Source organism: Barbus barbus, assembly GCF_936440315.1.
Source record: "Barbus barbus genome assembly, chromosome: 37".
Classification (NCBI taxonomy): domain Eukaryota; kingdom Metazoa; phylum Chordata; class Actinopteri; order Cypriniformes; family Cyprinidae; genus Barbus; species Barbus barbus.
Window position 1 is genome coordinate 14993520 of NC_136715.1, and position 18453 is coordinate 15011972.

At 37.8% G+C, this 18453-nt stretch overlaps 1 protein-coding gene across 2 annotated transcripts in view; it reads right to left on the reverse strand.

Annotated features, from left to right (window-relative positions):
- cdh4 (cadherin 4, type 1, R-cadherin (retinal)) overlaps positions 1–18453 on the reverse strand; it is a gene marked incomplete at its 5' end in the record, with an annotated part of 231956 nt that overhangs the window by 14920 nt on the left and 198583 nt on the right. For both annotated transcript variants that reach the window (XM_079396513.1, XM_079396514.1), the window contains one exon: positions 6590–6727. In XM_079396513.1, the coding sequence (XP_079252639.1) occupies positions 6590–6727 (138 nt within the window). The remainder of the gene's footprint in view (positions 1–6589; positions 6728–18453) is intronic.

Sequence of the window (18453 nt, forward strand, 5' to 3'; positions counted from 1 at the left end):
TCAAATTATTAACCAATCTAAAGTGTTGAAAATAGCTTGAGAGCAAATCTCTTAGCTCTATTGGACACTTCAACTGTCTGAGAAGTCGCGTAACTCTTCTTCACTCCGCGGGAGCTTCGGGACATTATGTCTCCTCAAGATTGAAAGTCGCAACGAATCCTCGTCGAGCAACACGTCATCTGAGGTAAATGTCCTCAAAACACTGGTTATTTATGATTCAGTTATATGAATTATATAATAACAGTTAATATCATATATTTTATCTCGTAACATAACAAGTGAAAATAGTTAGGTTAGATGCATTTAAGTAGGCCTGTTTTGTTAAAAATCGATAGCTGTAATGCTTCGGTGCAGATGGAAGCCCGTGAGCCACGAAGGTAAATTTGCGAGCAGATTAGGCTAATTTCCACCTATTAGACAGCCTAGTCAGCTCATCGTTTTTTGTACTGCATCACTTATAGCTCTTAAACCATCACTCTAAGCTCTTAGAGTTTAGGAAGATGTATGTAACCACAGTCATTAGCGTTGGTTAACTATTGAAGCCTTTTCTCTTGTCAAAAGGCTCAATGCGACCGCAGAATTTGTTTGCGTGCAGATTAATTTCCGCCTATTAGACAGCCTAGTCAGTTTATCGTTTTATTTTGGTTTTGCATCACTCATAGCTCTAACGTTTAAAATAGAGTTTAGGAAGATGTATGTAATCACAATCATTAGCTTTGATTAGCTCTTAAAGCCTTGTCTCTTGTCAAAAGGCTCAACGTGAACGCAGACTCTAATGAAGACTGCTGGCAGCAGCAACGTCTGTGTCTGTACCATTCTTATCAATGACAGCGTAATCTCGTATCTCCCTGCTCCCATGTCATAAATCTTGCACCTCAGATTAAACATGATTTTGGGGAAATGTTGTGTTAATGTTGGTACACAACAGTATATGATAGCAATATAAGGTATAATATCAACTTTAATGATACAATGTTTAATAACACAAAAAATATGTGTGTTTTTTTATTTCCTGAAAAATAATGGTTTTGGAGATGCGAGGATTCCGCCTGACAGCGACGTTATGAAAGCTATAATTCTAATAAGGACTAATTATTAAGTTCATTAAGTGTTGAGATATTTCAGAAAAATTTAATGATTATCTGCGCTACATTTACTTAGCAACTCCCCAACACTGGCAAAGACGCTTACATATATACTTCAGATACTTCAAATAGAATAAATGGTGGTTTATTTTCATGGTTTATTGGTTGAAATTGTCAAAAGGAGAGAATGATAGAGAGACAGTAATATCTACTGGCTGTAGTGATGAAAACACCACAGGGCCTTCCCATCTCTCCGGCTGCACGACGTCTGGAATGCACAGCTGTATTTACTGATAAGCAGAAAACACTCTGTTGAGATCAAACAAATGTGCTGTGTCCCTTCCAGGATGGGGTGCAAGAGACCAGTAGAGGACAGGACAGTACATGATTGAGTGACTGATTGATCTGTGCAAAATCAGAGTACGCTTTCTCTATAAGCTACTGCTTCCAGTTTGATGAAAAAAAAAAAAAAAAACCTCTGTAGGCTAGTTCAATAAGACTTTGAAATTGCGTGTTATATATGTGTGAAGGCATGTTGCATGTGTGTGTGAGCTGTCAAAAAGAAGAGGCAAGGAAAGCATTACTTGGTTATGATTTGTGGATTATTACGTGGAGAATTGGGAAGAAATTCAGAGGATTGACAAAGGTAAAAAAGAAAATATATTTTTTTTCTTTTCCCTTGGTGTTTTGGAACCAAGGGCAACATTTGAGCCACATTCTCTTTAAGTATATGTAAATAAATAATTCATTACAAAAAACACAAGTATCTCATAGGCAATATATTTGATGTGCTAGTTTGATTATACTTAAATACAGAAATTATCTGTGAAAGAAATGTATTAATAAGAGGAATAATGGATTTATGTCTTTCATCAATATTCAGTACATTTCCATTCAAGTCAGGCAAGTCAGTTGGAAGTCAGTTCATTACTAATAACACCATTTATATTTAATGACAGGCTGAGCGTGTTGCCCAATATTATTATTATTTTTTTTAAATCTCACTCCAGTCAAGAGTTTACATTTGTAAACAGCTCAGTTTAGAAGCTACAATTAAATAAATAAATAAAGAATAAATCATATAAAACAAAGTTTCTTTGGTTTGTTGATTTTTTTTTCTTTCATTTTTACTTAAATAAATGATCACAGAAGCCCTAAAGGACATATTGCTGAGTTGTACTTTTTTTTTACTTAAAAAGTTATTCTGACTTACAGTAGTAAAACAACCCTAAATCAATGTATTTTTTTATATACTTGTTGAATAATCAATACCTAATCACAATAATATCAAAAATGTTGATGCTTTTAAATGTTTTCCGTGGCTTCTGTAAAAATACCAATAAACAAACAAACAAAAAGAACTAGCATCTGCAGAGAGATTTAGAGAGTATATAAAGGTAAAAATAGAGACTAGAGAGAAATAAAAATCTCTCCACGGAGTTAAAATGAAAAACATGACTACAGAGACGTGATTTTATGGCATTCTAAAGAAAACAGATCCATAGCATCGCAGCACATAAACATTAATGCCTCACATTGACGATAAAGCCTGTGGTACAGTATATTTATGCTTTCTCCCGTGGCGATAAACTCAGGTCCACGGTCATCATCTTCTTCTAAACCACCATCATCTTCATCATCATTATAATTGCCATTACATTAGTCAGAGTGATCAGTTATATCTTAAAATGGAGTACTATTTTACTTTACTTTCGAGAATCGACGGCTCTTTCCATATTCATACAGTTTTTACATGAATAAAACATACGGCTGTCTTCAAATTGGAAGCAAGGTTTACACCCCCTCAAGCAATTTCGCTTAATTAGCTTGCTTATGTTTCTGAGGGTCTCCTACGGCAAGATGTATACTGCTTCATGCCTCTGTCAAATGCAAATAATCACAGAACATTTCTACCCTGCTCCGACTCAGTCTGTGTGGGTGAATGAGAGAGTGAGAGATAGGATGGATGAAAAACAAAACAAATTAGTTCTAGCACATAACTCATGAATTCTGCTCGAAAGATGGTGCGTATATGCTTCAGTGTGCGTCTGCGTCTGTCACAAGCACGCGATTGGAAGAAGCGCAAGCCTAATTCCATGGCCTAAAGCCATAAAGCGTCGATGAGAAGTTGATTGCGACGTTCTTAATCTCAGCTTTAAAGCTTTACTTTAATGAAATGTTTGTCTGCGTTTAACTAGCAATGCACGTGGTGAAGAATTTCATACGCTTACGAGCAAGTCAATTTACTGTCTGGGCTCCATCGTCAAGGTGTTTTATATTTTTGCTCTTTCTCTTTCGTACTAGTGTAGGCCTACTATTTCCAAAAAACAGATTCAGCAAGTCTTTCACTGAATCAACAAACCTCTCGCAAGTGTTAGGTCGAGCGAGCCCGCCATAAACCAGTTGAGAGTAATTTTCTCTCGGCTCTGTGATATGTGACACAAGTGTTTGTTATTGGGAGCGAGAGCATGTGCCGAGTGTGGGACTTAAAATTGCTGGTGTCATCTGGGTTAACTTGCTCTGTTAGGACCTGTCATACGCATTGAGCTAAGACAAGACAACCCAAATGCTGGAGTTGTTCTTTTGCTGCACTGTATAATTACGGATGCTGCGATGGACAAGGACGTGTGCGCCAGAGCGCTCAAGCCCGCGTGGAAGAAAAAAAAAACTTTTGAAACTTGACAATTTCAGAAAGTATCCAGAGTAATCAAGTGGGTGGATGAGCAATGAGTTCATTTGATTTTTGTCTTGCTTTCAGTTTCTCACTGTTCATTCAGACAGAGAAATTGTCTAATCCACGGATGAGAGAGTCTTAGTGGGTATTATATAGGGGAGGTGTCACAGAAAAGATGGATGGAGGTCTGTCCTATGTCCCTCCCTCCCAACTCTCCATCTCATTCTGGATCATAACCATTGATAGACCCAATTTTAAATGTAAAAACTGTTTTCATTGCTACACTTTCAGATAAACATCATTTACTATTTTTTTTTTAATTCCCCTCGTGGGGACCACAGGCCGGTCTTCGCAATGTTCAGTTCAATTTGTAAAATATTAAAATAAATCTGGCAACATTTTATTACATTGGCTGTTGTATGTATCATGGCAGTTCGGAAATGAAATGGTGAGTGGCACTGAAAGTTTGAAAATAACGCACCGGTACCACCTACACTATACCCTCTCCAATCCTAACCAATGTTAACAAAAGCAAATGTGAGATAAAAATTGAACTTACTGAAGCAACCATGCCATTTTAGCTTACTTCTAAGTCTTTGAGCTCTCTTATTGTTGTTTGTGTTTCACAGAACTCCTACCTGAGTACAAAACCGTACATGGTGAGAAACCAAGCAAGTTTACTACATCAGAAAAGGAATAAAAGTTGTTGGCGTTTTACTAATATTTATTTCAGCTTAAAACTGCAGTGAATTTTATGTGCAAGTATGCTTTTAATATGTGTAAGTATACTTAAAATAAAAATGCAATAATTTAAAAAATAACAAACATTTTGGTTACATGGACTTTCGATGGAGGGACAGAAATGTGTTTAGAAAATAAACAAAATAACCTTTTCTCTGAGCTGCATCAGCTCTAGCTCAAGCAAGAGGCACTGGGTCATGACCCCAAGGAGAACCTTTGACCCTGACCCTGCAAACCCTTGAGGCTTCCACTGTGGGTGTCTATACCCCTGTCAGCTCATCACATCTCAAACCCACCAATAACAGCATCCAAACGCTCGACACGTGCAGAGAGACCTGTCCACAAGCATCTAGTCTTTAAAAACAACATTCGAGAATAAAATGACACCAAATAAAATGAAGAACAAGACAGTCTGATGCCAGATGATAGATGTCATATTGATTCACTAACTATCGTTTGGCCTTCAAATAAATATTACAGGTAGAAACAAAATGTGCAAAATAATTCAGAATGCTTCAGCATCAGACGGCGTGGCAGAGGCCCGGGGATATTACTTAATGAGAGAGAAAACACAAGGGCACCAGAGATGAGCACTGCGAGAGAACGATAAAAGAGGGATGGCAGATAGCAGGAAATAAATGGAAACGGAGAGAGAGATAGATACAGAAAGTCAGAGAGAAGGATTGAGGGAAGGAGATAAATGGTTAAGCGAAGAAGGAAGGAGAGAGAGATGAAGGCTGACAGAAACAAACACTGATAAATGTGGGAAGAGAGGTGTAGAGATACAGAGATATAAAAAACAGGAGATGGAGTATGTACGGAAAGAGAAAGGAGAAAAAAAGAGTGGATGAGAGGGGATTGAAGCCAGATGCCTGAAGAGAAACTACAGTCACCTAAGGGGCAGAACTGGCACTAGGACAGGCTAGAGAGAGAGAGAGCGAGAGAGGGAGAGAGAGAGAACCTGATCACACATCTCTCTCATTCCCTACACTCTCCATTTCACTCCATCTCTTCCCTCATCACCTCCCAGAATTCATTGCTCTTAGTGAATCTCTCTTTGTTTCACAACTCCAGTAGTTCCTCCAGCTGTCAGACAGTATTGTGGGAATTGAATAAGAATCAAGACACTGTTAGCATTCAGAAATTGGGGTAATGAGGAGAGGATGCGTCCAAACAGGCAGACTATAGCTCTGTTCCAAAGCCTAATCTTACAAGGCAGTGTCCTAACCGTCATGGCACCTCATGACTGACTGATCTGGAATGCTTTACATGAGCAGCAACTATGAGTGCCATACAAACTGAGATAATGCTTACAATTGCAATGTTTTGTATAGAATTTGATGTTGGCAGAATAACACTTATAAATATACAAATACAAATATTGGGTAAAATAATCTTACATTACAGACAAAAATTGTTTTTTCATGCACTGGTCAGTTTTGAGATTTTGGGTTAAAAGCTGTTTGGTTTTTCATAAATGTTTAAGACTAGTGGGAAGAAAATATCTAAAATACACGTCAAGCGTTCATTTCATTGGCGGTTATCTATTTGTGTCTGTAGATTTCAAACAAAACTAAATTTTATTTAATTCCTAGAAACATGGTGAAAATTTATTTTTCTTGCTGTTAACAGCATTTTCAGATTTTTGGAGTGATAAAAAATATCCAAAATGAAACAAGAATCTTGAATCTGGCTTTATCTAGTGTTCAGATTTCTGTTCTGAAAGGCATGCAAATGAGTGCATATTTAATTAGATACCACCTCACCCATACCACCCATGCATATTTAAACATAACATTTCAGAAAACTTGTAATAAAAACTTGTAATTTCTTTATGTAATCAATCATCTAGGAAAGTATGGTCATATCTATTGAATAATTGTTACCCTGTACAACTATATTTTTTAAAAGAAACTTTTCAGTACGGAATGAAATACAATTGATTTGCAATCATCACTTTTAATTGCATCCTTTTCAAAGAGTTTTTGTGCATGTAGCACATTTATGATATGTTAAATTGTTACCCGTGTAGATATTAGAACACATTATATGATATGTAAATGCTCTCTGTAAGTTGTAGGGTACTCACTGTTTTAGAGTCCAGCTCAGGGGGGTTATCGTTGATGTCAGTGATGCTAATGAGGGCCGTGGCGGTGTTGGACAAGCCAAAGTTTAGGCTGCCCTCCATATCGGTGGCCTGGACTATGATGGTGTACTGAGACACTTTCTGAAACACAACAGAACATGTCCATTTTAATCAACACAACACACATATAAATCAGGACTTACTAAATGAGAATTTATCACAGATTTTATACAGTTTTGGAATAAAAAAATACTAAAAAGTTGACTGTAAAGAAATATCAGATGGCAGATTAAAAATTGTTACTGAATGATTACTACGTTATATCAAAATAATATAGTACATTGTAATACATACAATGTCTTTTTAAAGTGCATTTTACTGTTTTATGTGTTTTATTGTTCTGCTAATGAACTTTGAGTCTATTTTGTGTCTATATATTTTTTCAGATTTAATTTTAGTTTTAGAAATTTTTTCATGAGCTTTTTTGTCTTTTTTTAAAAAGTGAAGTGACATACTGCCAAGTATGGTGACCCATACTCGGAATTCGTAACCCATTTAACCCATCCAACGTGCACACACACAGCAGTGAACACACACACTCCGTGAACACACACCCGGAGCAGTGGGCAGCCATTTATGCTGCAGCGCCCGGGGAGCAGTTGGGGGTTATACTGTGGCGCCCGGGGAGCAGTTGGGGGTTCGGTGCCTTGCTCAAGGGCACCTCAGTCGTGGTATTGAGGGTGGAGAGAGCGCTGGACATTCACTCCCCCCACCTACAATCCCTGCCGGCCCGAGACTCGAACCCGCAACTTTTGGATTACGAGTCCGACTCTCTAACCATTAGGCCACGACTTCCCCCTAAAAAGTAAAAGTTTTAATTATTATATCTGACATTTATATATTTTTTTATTTATATTTTAGCATTATTTTTATGAACAAAAACAAATTTTAATAGTCTTAGTTTTGTTAACAATAACAACACTGCTCCCAAGTACCATGGTATTACCACTAGTACCAAAAGTTAGTGTTGTCCCTAAAGTATGACTACAAACCTTGTTCATCCATTTTCTGTGATGGAACAGCCGAGTGGTCCAGAAGTGTGGCATCTAAGCCTGAACAAAGCTGTCTTACAAAGACTTTGAGACTGTGAATATTTGGAAAATGGCGGTTCTTTGTGTTTGTCTGTGGATACGTCTGTCTGTCTGTCTGTCTGCTTGCATGCAGGCTTTTCTGCTAATTAGGACAAGAGGCTACAGTGAGCTTTGTTTTGCTTTGATACTTTGTCGCTCACTATTTATGGAAAGACACACACAGATAATCAGTGCGCAAAAACAACTCTTCATCAACGGACATGAACCAGCCTGTTTGTAACCACGGATGAAAAGCAGGGGTTGCAAGGGCAACAGATGGATAGAAATATATGAGCACACACATCGAAGTGTTTGTTGTTGCATGGCCAACGTTCATTTGGGCACAGATCTGAAACTGTGCACCCGTCCATGCTCGGGTGAATCTGACTCCAGTTAGTCCACACTGGGAGGAGACAGAGAGCTGAGCCTGTGCCAAAGCCTCTCCTCTGCCTCTTTCAGCTCCAGCCGTATTAATCCAGTTGGTCGAAAGCCTTCTGTTGTTGCAGACAGGAAGTGGGGGGAGTCAAGGACAAGTCAGCATTCCACTGAGACTGGTCTGGGGACGGGTGTCTTGGAGGGAGGTGGCTGACTGCTACTGTGAAGCAACGAATACCCTCGTAAGAGCTTGCTGGAGATCTTGATGGTTTTACTTTGATGGCTTCCTTTTGTTTTAGCAGATGACTGACCATGGGACATCAATTTAACCATAACTAAACATAAGAAATGCCTCTCTGGCTCAGGACTCCCTAGGTAGGCTGCATAATTATGTTGCCTTCTAAAGCCAAATTCATACATGTGTGTAATTCATACATCCTTCTCAAGAAAAAAAAAACATAGGCCTATATTCCACAATGTGTGTATCTGGCCCGGTCCCTGCTTACCGGGGTGACGAGATTCATAGCAGACTGCTGTCACTCAATGGCTGGATGTCTAAGTGGTGCCCGCAAAATAACATACTTTATAGACAATTGGATGAGTTTTTGGGGCAGACCTGACCTGTTGAAAAGAGATGGTGTTCATCCCTCCTGGGGTGGTGCCGCTCTTCTCTCTAGAAATATGGCACATAGTCTTAGAGTTCGTACTTGACTAACTGGGGCCCAGGTCAGGAAGCAGACAGACTGGCTAAACCGGCCGTCTGCTAGCCACCTCACGTCACAGAAGTCAGTTAATTCTCAGCACATAGAGACTCCTTCTCCTAGATATCACACTATAGAGACTGTCTGTTCCCCGAACTAGAAAATACACAAAACGTCCAAACCAAATTAAGATGAACAATTTAATTGATGTTCAACAAATAAAAAATGTTTACAATACAGAGAAACAATTGATAAAACTTGACTTACTGAATATCAGGTCCCTTTCTACAAAAGCACTTTTTGTAAATGATTTGATCAATGATAATAATCTAGATTTGCTCTGTTTGACAGAAACATGGCTAAAACCAGATGAATACATTACTTTAAATGAGTCCACCCCTCAAGATTACTGCTATAAAAATGAGCCACGTCCAAAAGGTAAAGGGGGAGGTGTTGCTACAATTTATAGCAATATTCTCAGTATTTCCCGGAGGGCAGGCTTTAAGTATAACTCGTGTGAATTTATGGTGCTGTGTATAACATTATCTAGAGAAACACGTGTTAGTGATAAATCTCCTGTGATGTTTGTACTGGCTACTGTATACAGGCCACCAGGGCACCACACAGACTTTATTAAAGAATTTGCTGATTTTCTATCTGAGTTAGTACTGGCTGCAGATAAAGTCTTATTTGTTGGCGATTTTAATATCCATGTCGATAATGAAAAATATGCATTAGGATCAGCATTCATAGACATTCTGAACTCTATTGGGGTTAGACAACACGTTTCCGGACCTACTCATTGTCGAAATCATACTCTAGATTTAATACTGTCACATGGAATTAATGTTAGTGGTGTTGAAATTCTGCAGCAAAGCGATGATATCTTAGATCATTATCTAGTCTTGTGTAAACTCCATATAGCTAAAACTGTAAATTCTACTCCTTGTTACAAGTATGGTAGAACCATCGCCTTTACCACAAAAGACTGCTTTGTAAGTAATCTTCCTGATTAATCTCAATTCCTCAGCATATCCAACAGCGCAGAAAAACTTGATGATGTAACAGAAACTATGGACTCTCTCTTTTCTAGCACTTTAGATACAGTTGCTCCTTTACGCTTAAGGAAGATCAAAGAAAACAGTCTGACTCCGTGGTATAATGAGCACACTCACACCTTAAAGAGAGCAGCCCGGAAAATGGAGCGCAGATGGAGGAAAACAAAACTAGAGGTATTTCGTATAGCCTGGCAGGAAAATACCCTATCCTACAGAAAAGCATTAAAAACTGCTAGATCTGATTACTTTTTGTCTCTTCTAGAAGAAAACAAACATAACCCCCGGTATTTATTCAATACAGTCACTAAATTAACGAAAAATAAAGCATCAGCAGGTGTTAGCATTTCCCAAGAGCACAGTAGTAATGACTTTATGAACTACTTTACTTCCAAGATCGATTCTATCAGAGATAAAATTGTAACCATGCAGCCATTAGCTACAGTATCGCATCAGATAGTGCACTATAGCTCCCCTGAGGAACAATTCCACTCATTCTCTACTATAGGAGAGGAAGAATTGTATAAATGTGTTAAATCATCTAAACGAGCAACATGTATGTTAAACCCTATTCCATCTAATCTACTAAAAGAGCTGCTTCCAGAAGTCATAGATCCTCTTTTAGCTATTATTAATTCATCACTGTCATTAGGATATGTCCCCAAAACCTTCAAATTGGCTGTTATTAAGCCTCTCATTAAAAAACCACAACTTGACCCCAAAGATCTAGTTAATTACAGACGATCTCTAGTCTCCCTTTTCTGTCAAAGATACTAGAAAAGGTAGTATCCTCGCAATTATATTCCTTCTTAGAGAAATATTGTATTTGTGAGGAATTCCAGTCAGGATTTAGACCGTATCATAGTACTGAGACTGCTCTCATTAGAGTTACAAATGACCTGCTTCTATCATCTGATCGTGGTTGTATCTCTTTATTAGTTCTACTGGATCTTAGCGCTGCGTTTGACACTATTGACCACAACATTCTTTTAAATAGACTAGAACACTTTGTTGGCATTAGTGGAAGTGCATTAGCATGGTTCAAATCGTACTTATCTGAACGCCATCAGTTTGTAGAAGTGAATGAAGAGGTATCATATTGATCACAAGTGCAGTATGGAGTAAGGCTCAGTACTAGGGCCGTTACTTTTCACGCTTTACATGTTACCCTTGGGAGATATTATCAGGAGACATGGTGTTAGCTTTCACTGTTATGCTGATGATACTCAGCTCTATTGAGAAACTAACGGAATGCATAGTCGATATAAAAAATTGGATGACGAGTAACTTCTTACTGCTAAATTCTGAAAAAACAGAGGTGTTAATTATCAGACCTAAAAACCCCACATGTAATAACCTAGAACACTATCTAACACTTGACGGCTGCTCTGTCAATTCTTCTTCATCAGTTAGGAACCTAGGTGTGCTGTTTGATAGCGATTTTTCCATCTCAAAAACATATCTAAATTGCGACCTATGCTCTCAATGTCAAATGCAGAATTACTAATTCATGCATATATGACCTCAAGGTTAGACTATTGTAATGCTTTACTGGGTGGTTGTTCTGAACGCTTGATCAACAAATTACAGTTGGTCCAAAATGCAGCATCTAGAGTCCTTACTAGAACCAGGAAGTACGACCATATTAGCCCGGTACTGTCAACACTCCATTGGCTCCCTATCAAACATTGTATAGATTTGAAAATCTTGTTAATTACTTAAAGCCCTGAATGGCTTAGCTCCTCAGTACTTGTGCGAGCTCTTATCACATTATAGTCCTCTACGTTCGTGTGTTCTCAAAACTCTGGCCATTTGATAATACCTAGAATATCAAAATTGACTGCGGGCGGCAAATCCTTTTCCTATTTAGCACCCAAACTCTGGAACAATCTACCTAATACTCTGTCAGTTTAAATCTAGATTAAAGACACATTTCTTTAACCTGACTTACACATAACACACTAATACACTTCTATTATTCAAATCCGTTAAAGGATTGTTAGGCTGCATTAATTAGATCAACTAATTAATGCAGGGGACACTCCCCATAACACATGATGTACTCGTTACATCATAAGAAGAATGGCATCTACGCTAATATTTGTCTGTTTCTTTCTTATTCTGTTTCTCAGTCCGTGTCCGGATCAGATGGTGGATCGGCGCTGGGAGATGATGTATGTGGCCCTGATCGTCGGACACCTGGATGAGCCCCGGGGACATATCCCCAGTGAAGACCTCAACTTAAAATACAATAAAATACCGAACCACATAATACTATTATTGTTAGAAATTGCAACAATATAAAAATAGAAATATAATACATTTATACATTAAAAATTTTAATTAAAACAATAAGTAAACAATAAATAAACAATAATATCCTGGCCAGAGGAGAACTGGCCCCCCGACTGAGCTTGGTTTCTCCCAAGGTTTTTTTTCTTTCTCCATTCTGTCACAGAGGGAGTTTTGGTTCCTTGCCGCTGTCGCCTCTGGCTTGCTCAGTTGGGGACACTTAATTTCTAGCGATTATTGTCAATTTGATTTCACAGATACTATTTAAACTAAACTGAGCTAGACAATGACATCTCTGAATTCAATAATGAAATGTCTTTAACTGAAAATTGAGTGTTTAATCTTATTATTATACATTACTGACACTCTGTCCTCCAATTTGATACTGTTAAGTGCTTTGACACAATCTGTATTGTTAAAAGCGCTATATAAATAAAGGTGACTTGACTTGACTTGTATCAGAGTTGGGTATAATGCTTTACTTAGTAACGGGTTACTGTAATTAATTACTTTTCCTGGTAACACAGTAAAGTAATGAGTTACATTTTAAATTTATGTAATTTGATTACAGTTACTTATGTCAATAAAATTATGTTACTTAAGTTATAAATGCAGTGTTAAAAAAATATGAAGTAAAAATCATGTTTTGCGCATCAGTATGCCCTTTAATAATTCAGCGGAGAATGTGAGCTAAAATGAGAGTCCTACAACATTTAGATGCAATGAAAGGTTGCTTATCATATTTCAAAATGTTGCACTCAACATATTTTAGTCTGGCATTCTGGAAAAGTTCAACAAGTGAATGTGTACACGTTTATGTCACAGTAACAAAAATAAATGACTCATCAGAATGAGATCAACCGCTGGATTAAACCATGTCGGCATCACAATTCAAGGCTTACTTCTCACAGTGCGTCTTATTCCAAAACGAAAAGTAGCCAAGATGAACTTGAATCTTTCTACAGAGGTGACGTGAGCATTTACATGTTCACTCGTCTCAAGCTTGGTTTCGCATGGATGATTATTTGCGCGATGTGCATGGGATTGATCACATTATAGGTGAGCTCAGACGGTCATTTTCGTTTATTCTAGTGACTCGTTTCATAGAGATATTCACGAACACTGAGAATGCAGAAAGCTCACCCTATTTGTTTTCTTTATTTTACAAAACCAAAAAAAAGAAAAGTTTTGTTGATATTGGGAGTGAATCAAATAAAAAATCAGGAAGGGGGTCAACACTTTTTCACACCACTGTATATACGTATATATGTGCTTAACATTTTAATGATTTTTTTTTTAACTGACCAAAATGACACTAAAAATACAAATATTGTGAAATGTTGCAATTGTAAATAACAGTTTTATTAATATATTTTATCATTTATTTCTGAGATGGCAAAGCTGAATTTTCAGCAGCCGTTACTCTAGTCTTCAGTGTCATATGACATATCAAAAATTACTCTAATTTGTTGATTTGGAACTTTAGAAACACATTTTTTTTCTTATTATCAATGCTGGAAACTGTTGTTTTCAGTTAAACGTTTGCTTAATATTTTTGTGTGAACTGTGATGTATTTTTTTCTAGGAATCTTTGAACAGAAAACTCAAAACAAACAGCATTTATTTAAAATATAAATCTTTTGTTGCACTATAAATGAGCGCGTTTACATGCTCGTTCTTAAGCCAATTATGCTTAATACGAAAAAGCACGTGGTCATGTAAACACGGTAAACCGTTTTCTTTTATCGGGGTAAGGCTTAAGCATAAACTGGTTGTAACAGGTAGTTTTGTAGTTCCTTACTCCGATTTTGCGCGGCATGTAAACGCAATAACCCGCTTTCTGTCGGCTTATTGAAGTGCGCATGTGTGACAGGAACGCAATGTTAGTGCAGAATTAAGCGCATCTAGACCGAGCAAATGTCTCGCAGTAAAAAAAAGCAGACTTTTTCATGACTCAGAAAATGATAAAAATGCGTTCTCATCTCATGCAAAAGAAGTAGAAGTGGTTCAGTCACAATGCTGCATTTATAACTGCATGAGAGGATAATATGAGCTGTAAGTTTCCCACTGACATGTTGCAAGCTTAATTTAACATCACAACTGACAAATGTATGGAATACTCTGAGTCAGATACGCAAATTATATTTTGACGTAACTACAGGGAAATAACCTGATTTTTTTTTTAATGAAGTCATGTAAACGTAGCTTACTTGCGTTGTCAGGTTACTGATGTGCATGTAAACGGTGAAAATTGGCTATTTTAATAAGCTGATATTTGTGAGTTATCAACTTATCAGCTTACTGATGTACATGCAAACGTGCTCAATGTCTTTATTGCCACTTTTGATTAATTTTAAAAGGATAGTTTACTCAAAAAATGAAAATTCTGTCATTAACTACACACCCTCAAGTTGTTCCAAACCTGTAAGACCCTAGTTCATCTTCGGAACACAAATTAAGACATTTTTGATGAAATCCGAGAGCTTTCTGACCCTGAATAGACAGCAACACAACTGAAACGATCCCTGGCCCAGACTAGTAAAGATATCATGAAAATAGTCCATGTGACATCAGTGGTTCAACCGTATTTTAACAAGTATTTAAATAATGTTCTTACTCAGATTTCATAAAAAAAAATCTTAATTTTTGTTCCGAAGATTAATGAAGGTCTTATGGGTTTGGAATGACATGAGGGTGTATCCTTTGATATCTATGATATCGCACAATTCTCTGATATTCAGCTGTTGGTGGAAGTAAATTCATTCATAAATGTCTTATTTTCAACTTCTGATTCCATTTCTAATTGTTAATAATTGTAGTCAATGAATATTCATCTTTAAAACTCACTTGAATTTGTTCTAGCTCAATGGACATGACCTTATGATGCCTGGAAGCCTGTCTGGAACCAGTTTTCTTAGGAAAACATTCATTCAAAAACTGTTTGTTAAATAATTGACTGACTGGACAGGTCTTTTAAGAATCTTTCTGTCTACCTATCAATATTTCACTCTCCCTCAGGTAGCTGTATTTAAGAGGCAGGTCAGGGACTCCTCAGAGGAGTGCTCATGGTTTTAAAGTACTTAAAGAACCGCAGAGTACTGCGGACACGCACTGAGGGTCATTAAAACCTGCGTCTTCTCGTTAATATTGCCCAGTTCGGCTCTATTAATTAGAACTCAATAGCGGCTGACCTTTATTAACACCATAATGAAATATCAATACTGTCTCCTCTGGTTATGCTCTGCAGAGAACAAGAGAAACAAATCAGTGTGTAATTAATCTCGCACACTTTTCATACAGAGCCGGCTGCGGGGATGGAGAAAGTGACTCTAAGATGAGCTTAAACATTTCCAGTCCTGAAGAGAATGTAAAACGATTACACCTCAGGACAACTGGCAGGATCTCGGCGACTTGAGAGCAGATCCAGCATGAGACCAGTTTCACCCATACAGACTCTCACATGCTTGAATCAGCTGTTATGAGGAGCATTTCACAGCCCAACGGGCCCTGACCTCACTTTTCCCTGACACCTCGCTCGTTCCCTCGGGAGACATGGGAATAGGAGAGGTGATAAGGGGAAGGAGACGAGGAAAGTGTCTGTGGAGGAGATGATAGTGGAGAGAGTACAACCAGAAGTTATGATTCTCCTCATCTCACACATGCAGGAAGCTTTGGATCATCTGGGAATGACTGGGACACACACACATGTACTTCACACCGATCGATTCCCTAATCAGGCACGGCAGAGTGGACACGTTCTAACTCAGACCTGACACAACGAGGCAAACACACACACACACACACACATGCACAGACCACATGGCCTCTGGCAGAGACAAGAGACAGGTAATGAAAAGCAACAGCCTGGACAATCTGGCTCGAACAGATTCACAGAGCTGCAGAGACAGACATGCAGGGCTTTTAACATTGAACACACACAGACAAAAGACACAGCCACTACAGAACTTTTAAGCGCTTTGATTTTATGTGATTCAAATCATGACCAAACACTGTGATACATCAATAAGATAAATGAAATGAACATTTATGCTACATTTGTTTGAAAAGCACCATGGGATTTAAAGGGATCATTCATGTATAAATTCAAATTCTGTCATCATTAACTTATCCTCATGTCTTTTGAAATTTATGACTGACTTTCTTTTGTAAAACATGATGTTTATAACCGATTGTACAAGGTGTTCTTTCTAGTGGTGGACCGAAATAGATATTTTAATGCCCGATGCCGATCTCGAAGGGAGCAGAGTGGTCAATGGCCGATACCATAAGCTAAAGAAGATTGAGAATGGTAGCTCTTATTCATATGTGCTGGCATCCTCTGTACAGTGAAAATAAAAGTCCTCCTGCTTTTCGGCCAAGCGGAAAAATGTATCGGCCATATCAATACACCACTACTCTTTTCCAAGTACATTTTAGCCTTTTTTCCCGCAATTGTTTCTGAGAAAAATTGTGATTTAAAATTTTAAATGTTTTTTTTTTTCTTAAATTCTTAATTTTCAAACGTTAAACCATGAAGGGCCAGATTGACTAACAGCTTGCGCCAACGCAAACGGTCTTTTGGCATTAAAATAGTACTGTAAGGATTTACTAAAGACAGTTATTTTTGCGCTTGACCTAATTGAATATGCATTTGTAGGAGTTTCCCTGTCAGATGCTAAATTTATGGGAGGAGAGTATTAAAATGAATCGCGCAACAAGATTTACTAATGTTTGTGCTCGTCAAATTACTGGTATTTGTGCTATTATACGCCATAAAAAAAGCATGTCTTAAAGCAGGTGGTAATTTCTGTTCTGTTCTTGGTAGATTGTGCTGGACATTATGAAAATGGTCTTCCTGCATCTGTGTTCTTTAATGTGCACACTGTCAGTAAATCATCCGCAGAATTATCCCCTCCCATCGCGTATTTATAGAATTGTGCTCTATCTGGCCCTAAGTGTTTATTTTTTATTAAATGCTTTTTGTCATTTTAGAGCCTGACAGTCTGTGGTCCCCACCCACTTTCATTGTGTAGAAATGAGAAACGTGAACATTCTTCCAAATGTTTCCTTTTGTGGTTCACAGACAAAAGTAAGTCATAATGCTGGGAACGACATGAGGGGGGAATAAATGATTCATTTTAACTTCTCTCTGCAGAAATCAGTCTTTTCTAAACTCGTAAAAAACACACACATCCAATTTCATTTCATTCCTGTCTGATATTATAGATTCATGCGGTGCTATTAAAGGGAAAAGAGAAGAAATAAATTGACAGAAATGGGAAGGCTGGTTGTAAAGTGCATAAGATGGACATATTTGCCATGAGGGGCGTAAGACAAGATGACATTTGCAGTAAAAGGCATGCAGCGCAAAAAGACGGGGGAGAGGGGCTGCTTGTTAGCTGCTGTAATCAGACAGGTGATGGCGAGCAGGTTAAGAGGTGTGTGGAGGTGATGGGGTCTCAGTGTGAGAGGGTAATTGGTATTCAGGCCTGATCAGATGTGTATGACATTAACGTGAATGTGAACTCCCACCAATGCAAGCGACTGCACCAGGCTTCTTCAACCCACTAATTGCTGCATAAATATTCCAATTAGACGATATGTACTGATGAAGGAGGATTATGCTCCTGATGAGAAAATGTGTATGTGAAGGAAACAGATGGAAATGCGGAGAGGCAAATGTTAGGATGGGTATATGTGTGTGTAGACAGCTGCACATCTCCCATGTGCTCCCTGCTGGGTAAAACACTGAAAGTTCAGGAGGAGCATATTCATATAAGCCCTCCAATCTAAACACTAAGTGGATTAAACAGCACTGCCTCAGTCCATTTAACAACTTTTACCACTTCTGTTTACCACATTTTCTGAAAGTGTTTTTGCCCTATCATGTCACCAATGTGAAGCTGAGTTTCTCTGCTTCACATATATATATATATATATATATATATATATATATATATATATTCCTGTGATGGCAAAGCTGAATTTTCAGTCTTCAGTGTCACATGATCCTTCAGAAATTATTCTATGCTTATTTGGAAACAAAATAAGCATATTTCTTATTATTATCAATATTGAAAACAGTTGTGCTGCTTAATATTTTTATGGAAACCTTGATACATTTTTCAGGATCCTTTACCCAGTAGTTCAAACTAACTGCATTTATTTGAAATAGGAATCTTTTATAACATTATATGTGTCTTAACTATCACTTTTGATGAAAAATGAAAGAAGATACTTTGCCTTTTTTCTCCTTTTTTGGAGCTTGTCAGTATAAATCACCATTCACTACCTCTGTATGGAAAACAGCAAGG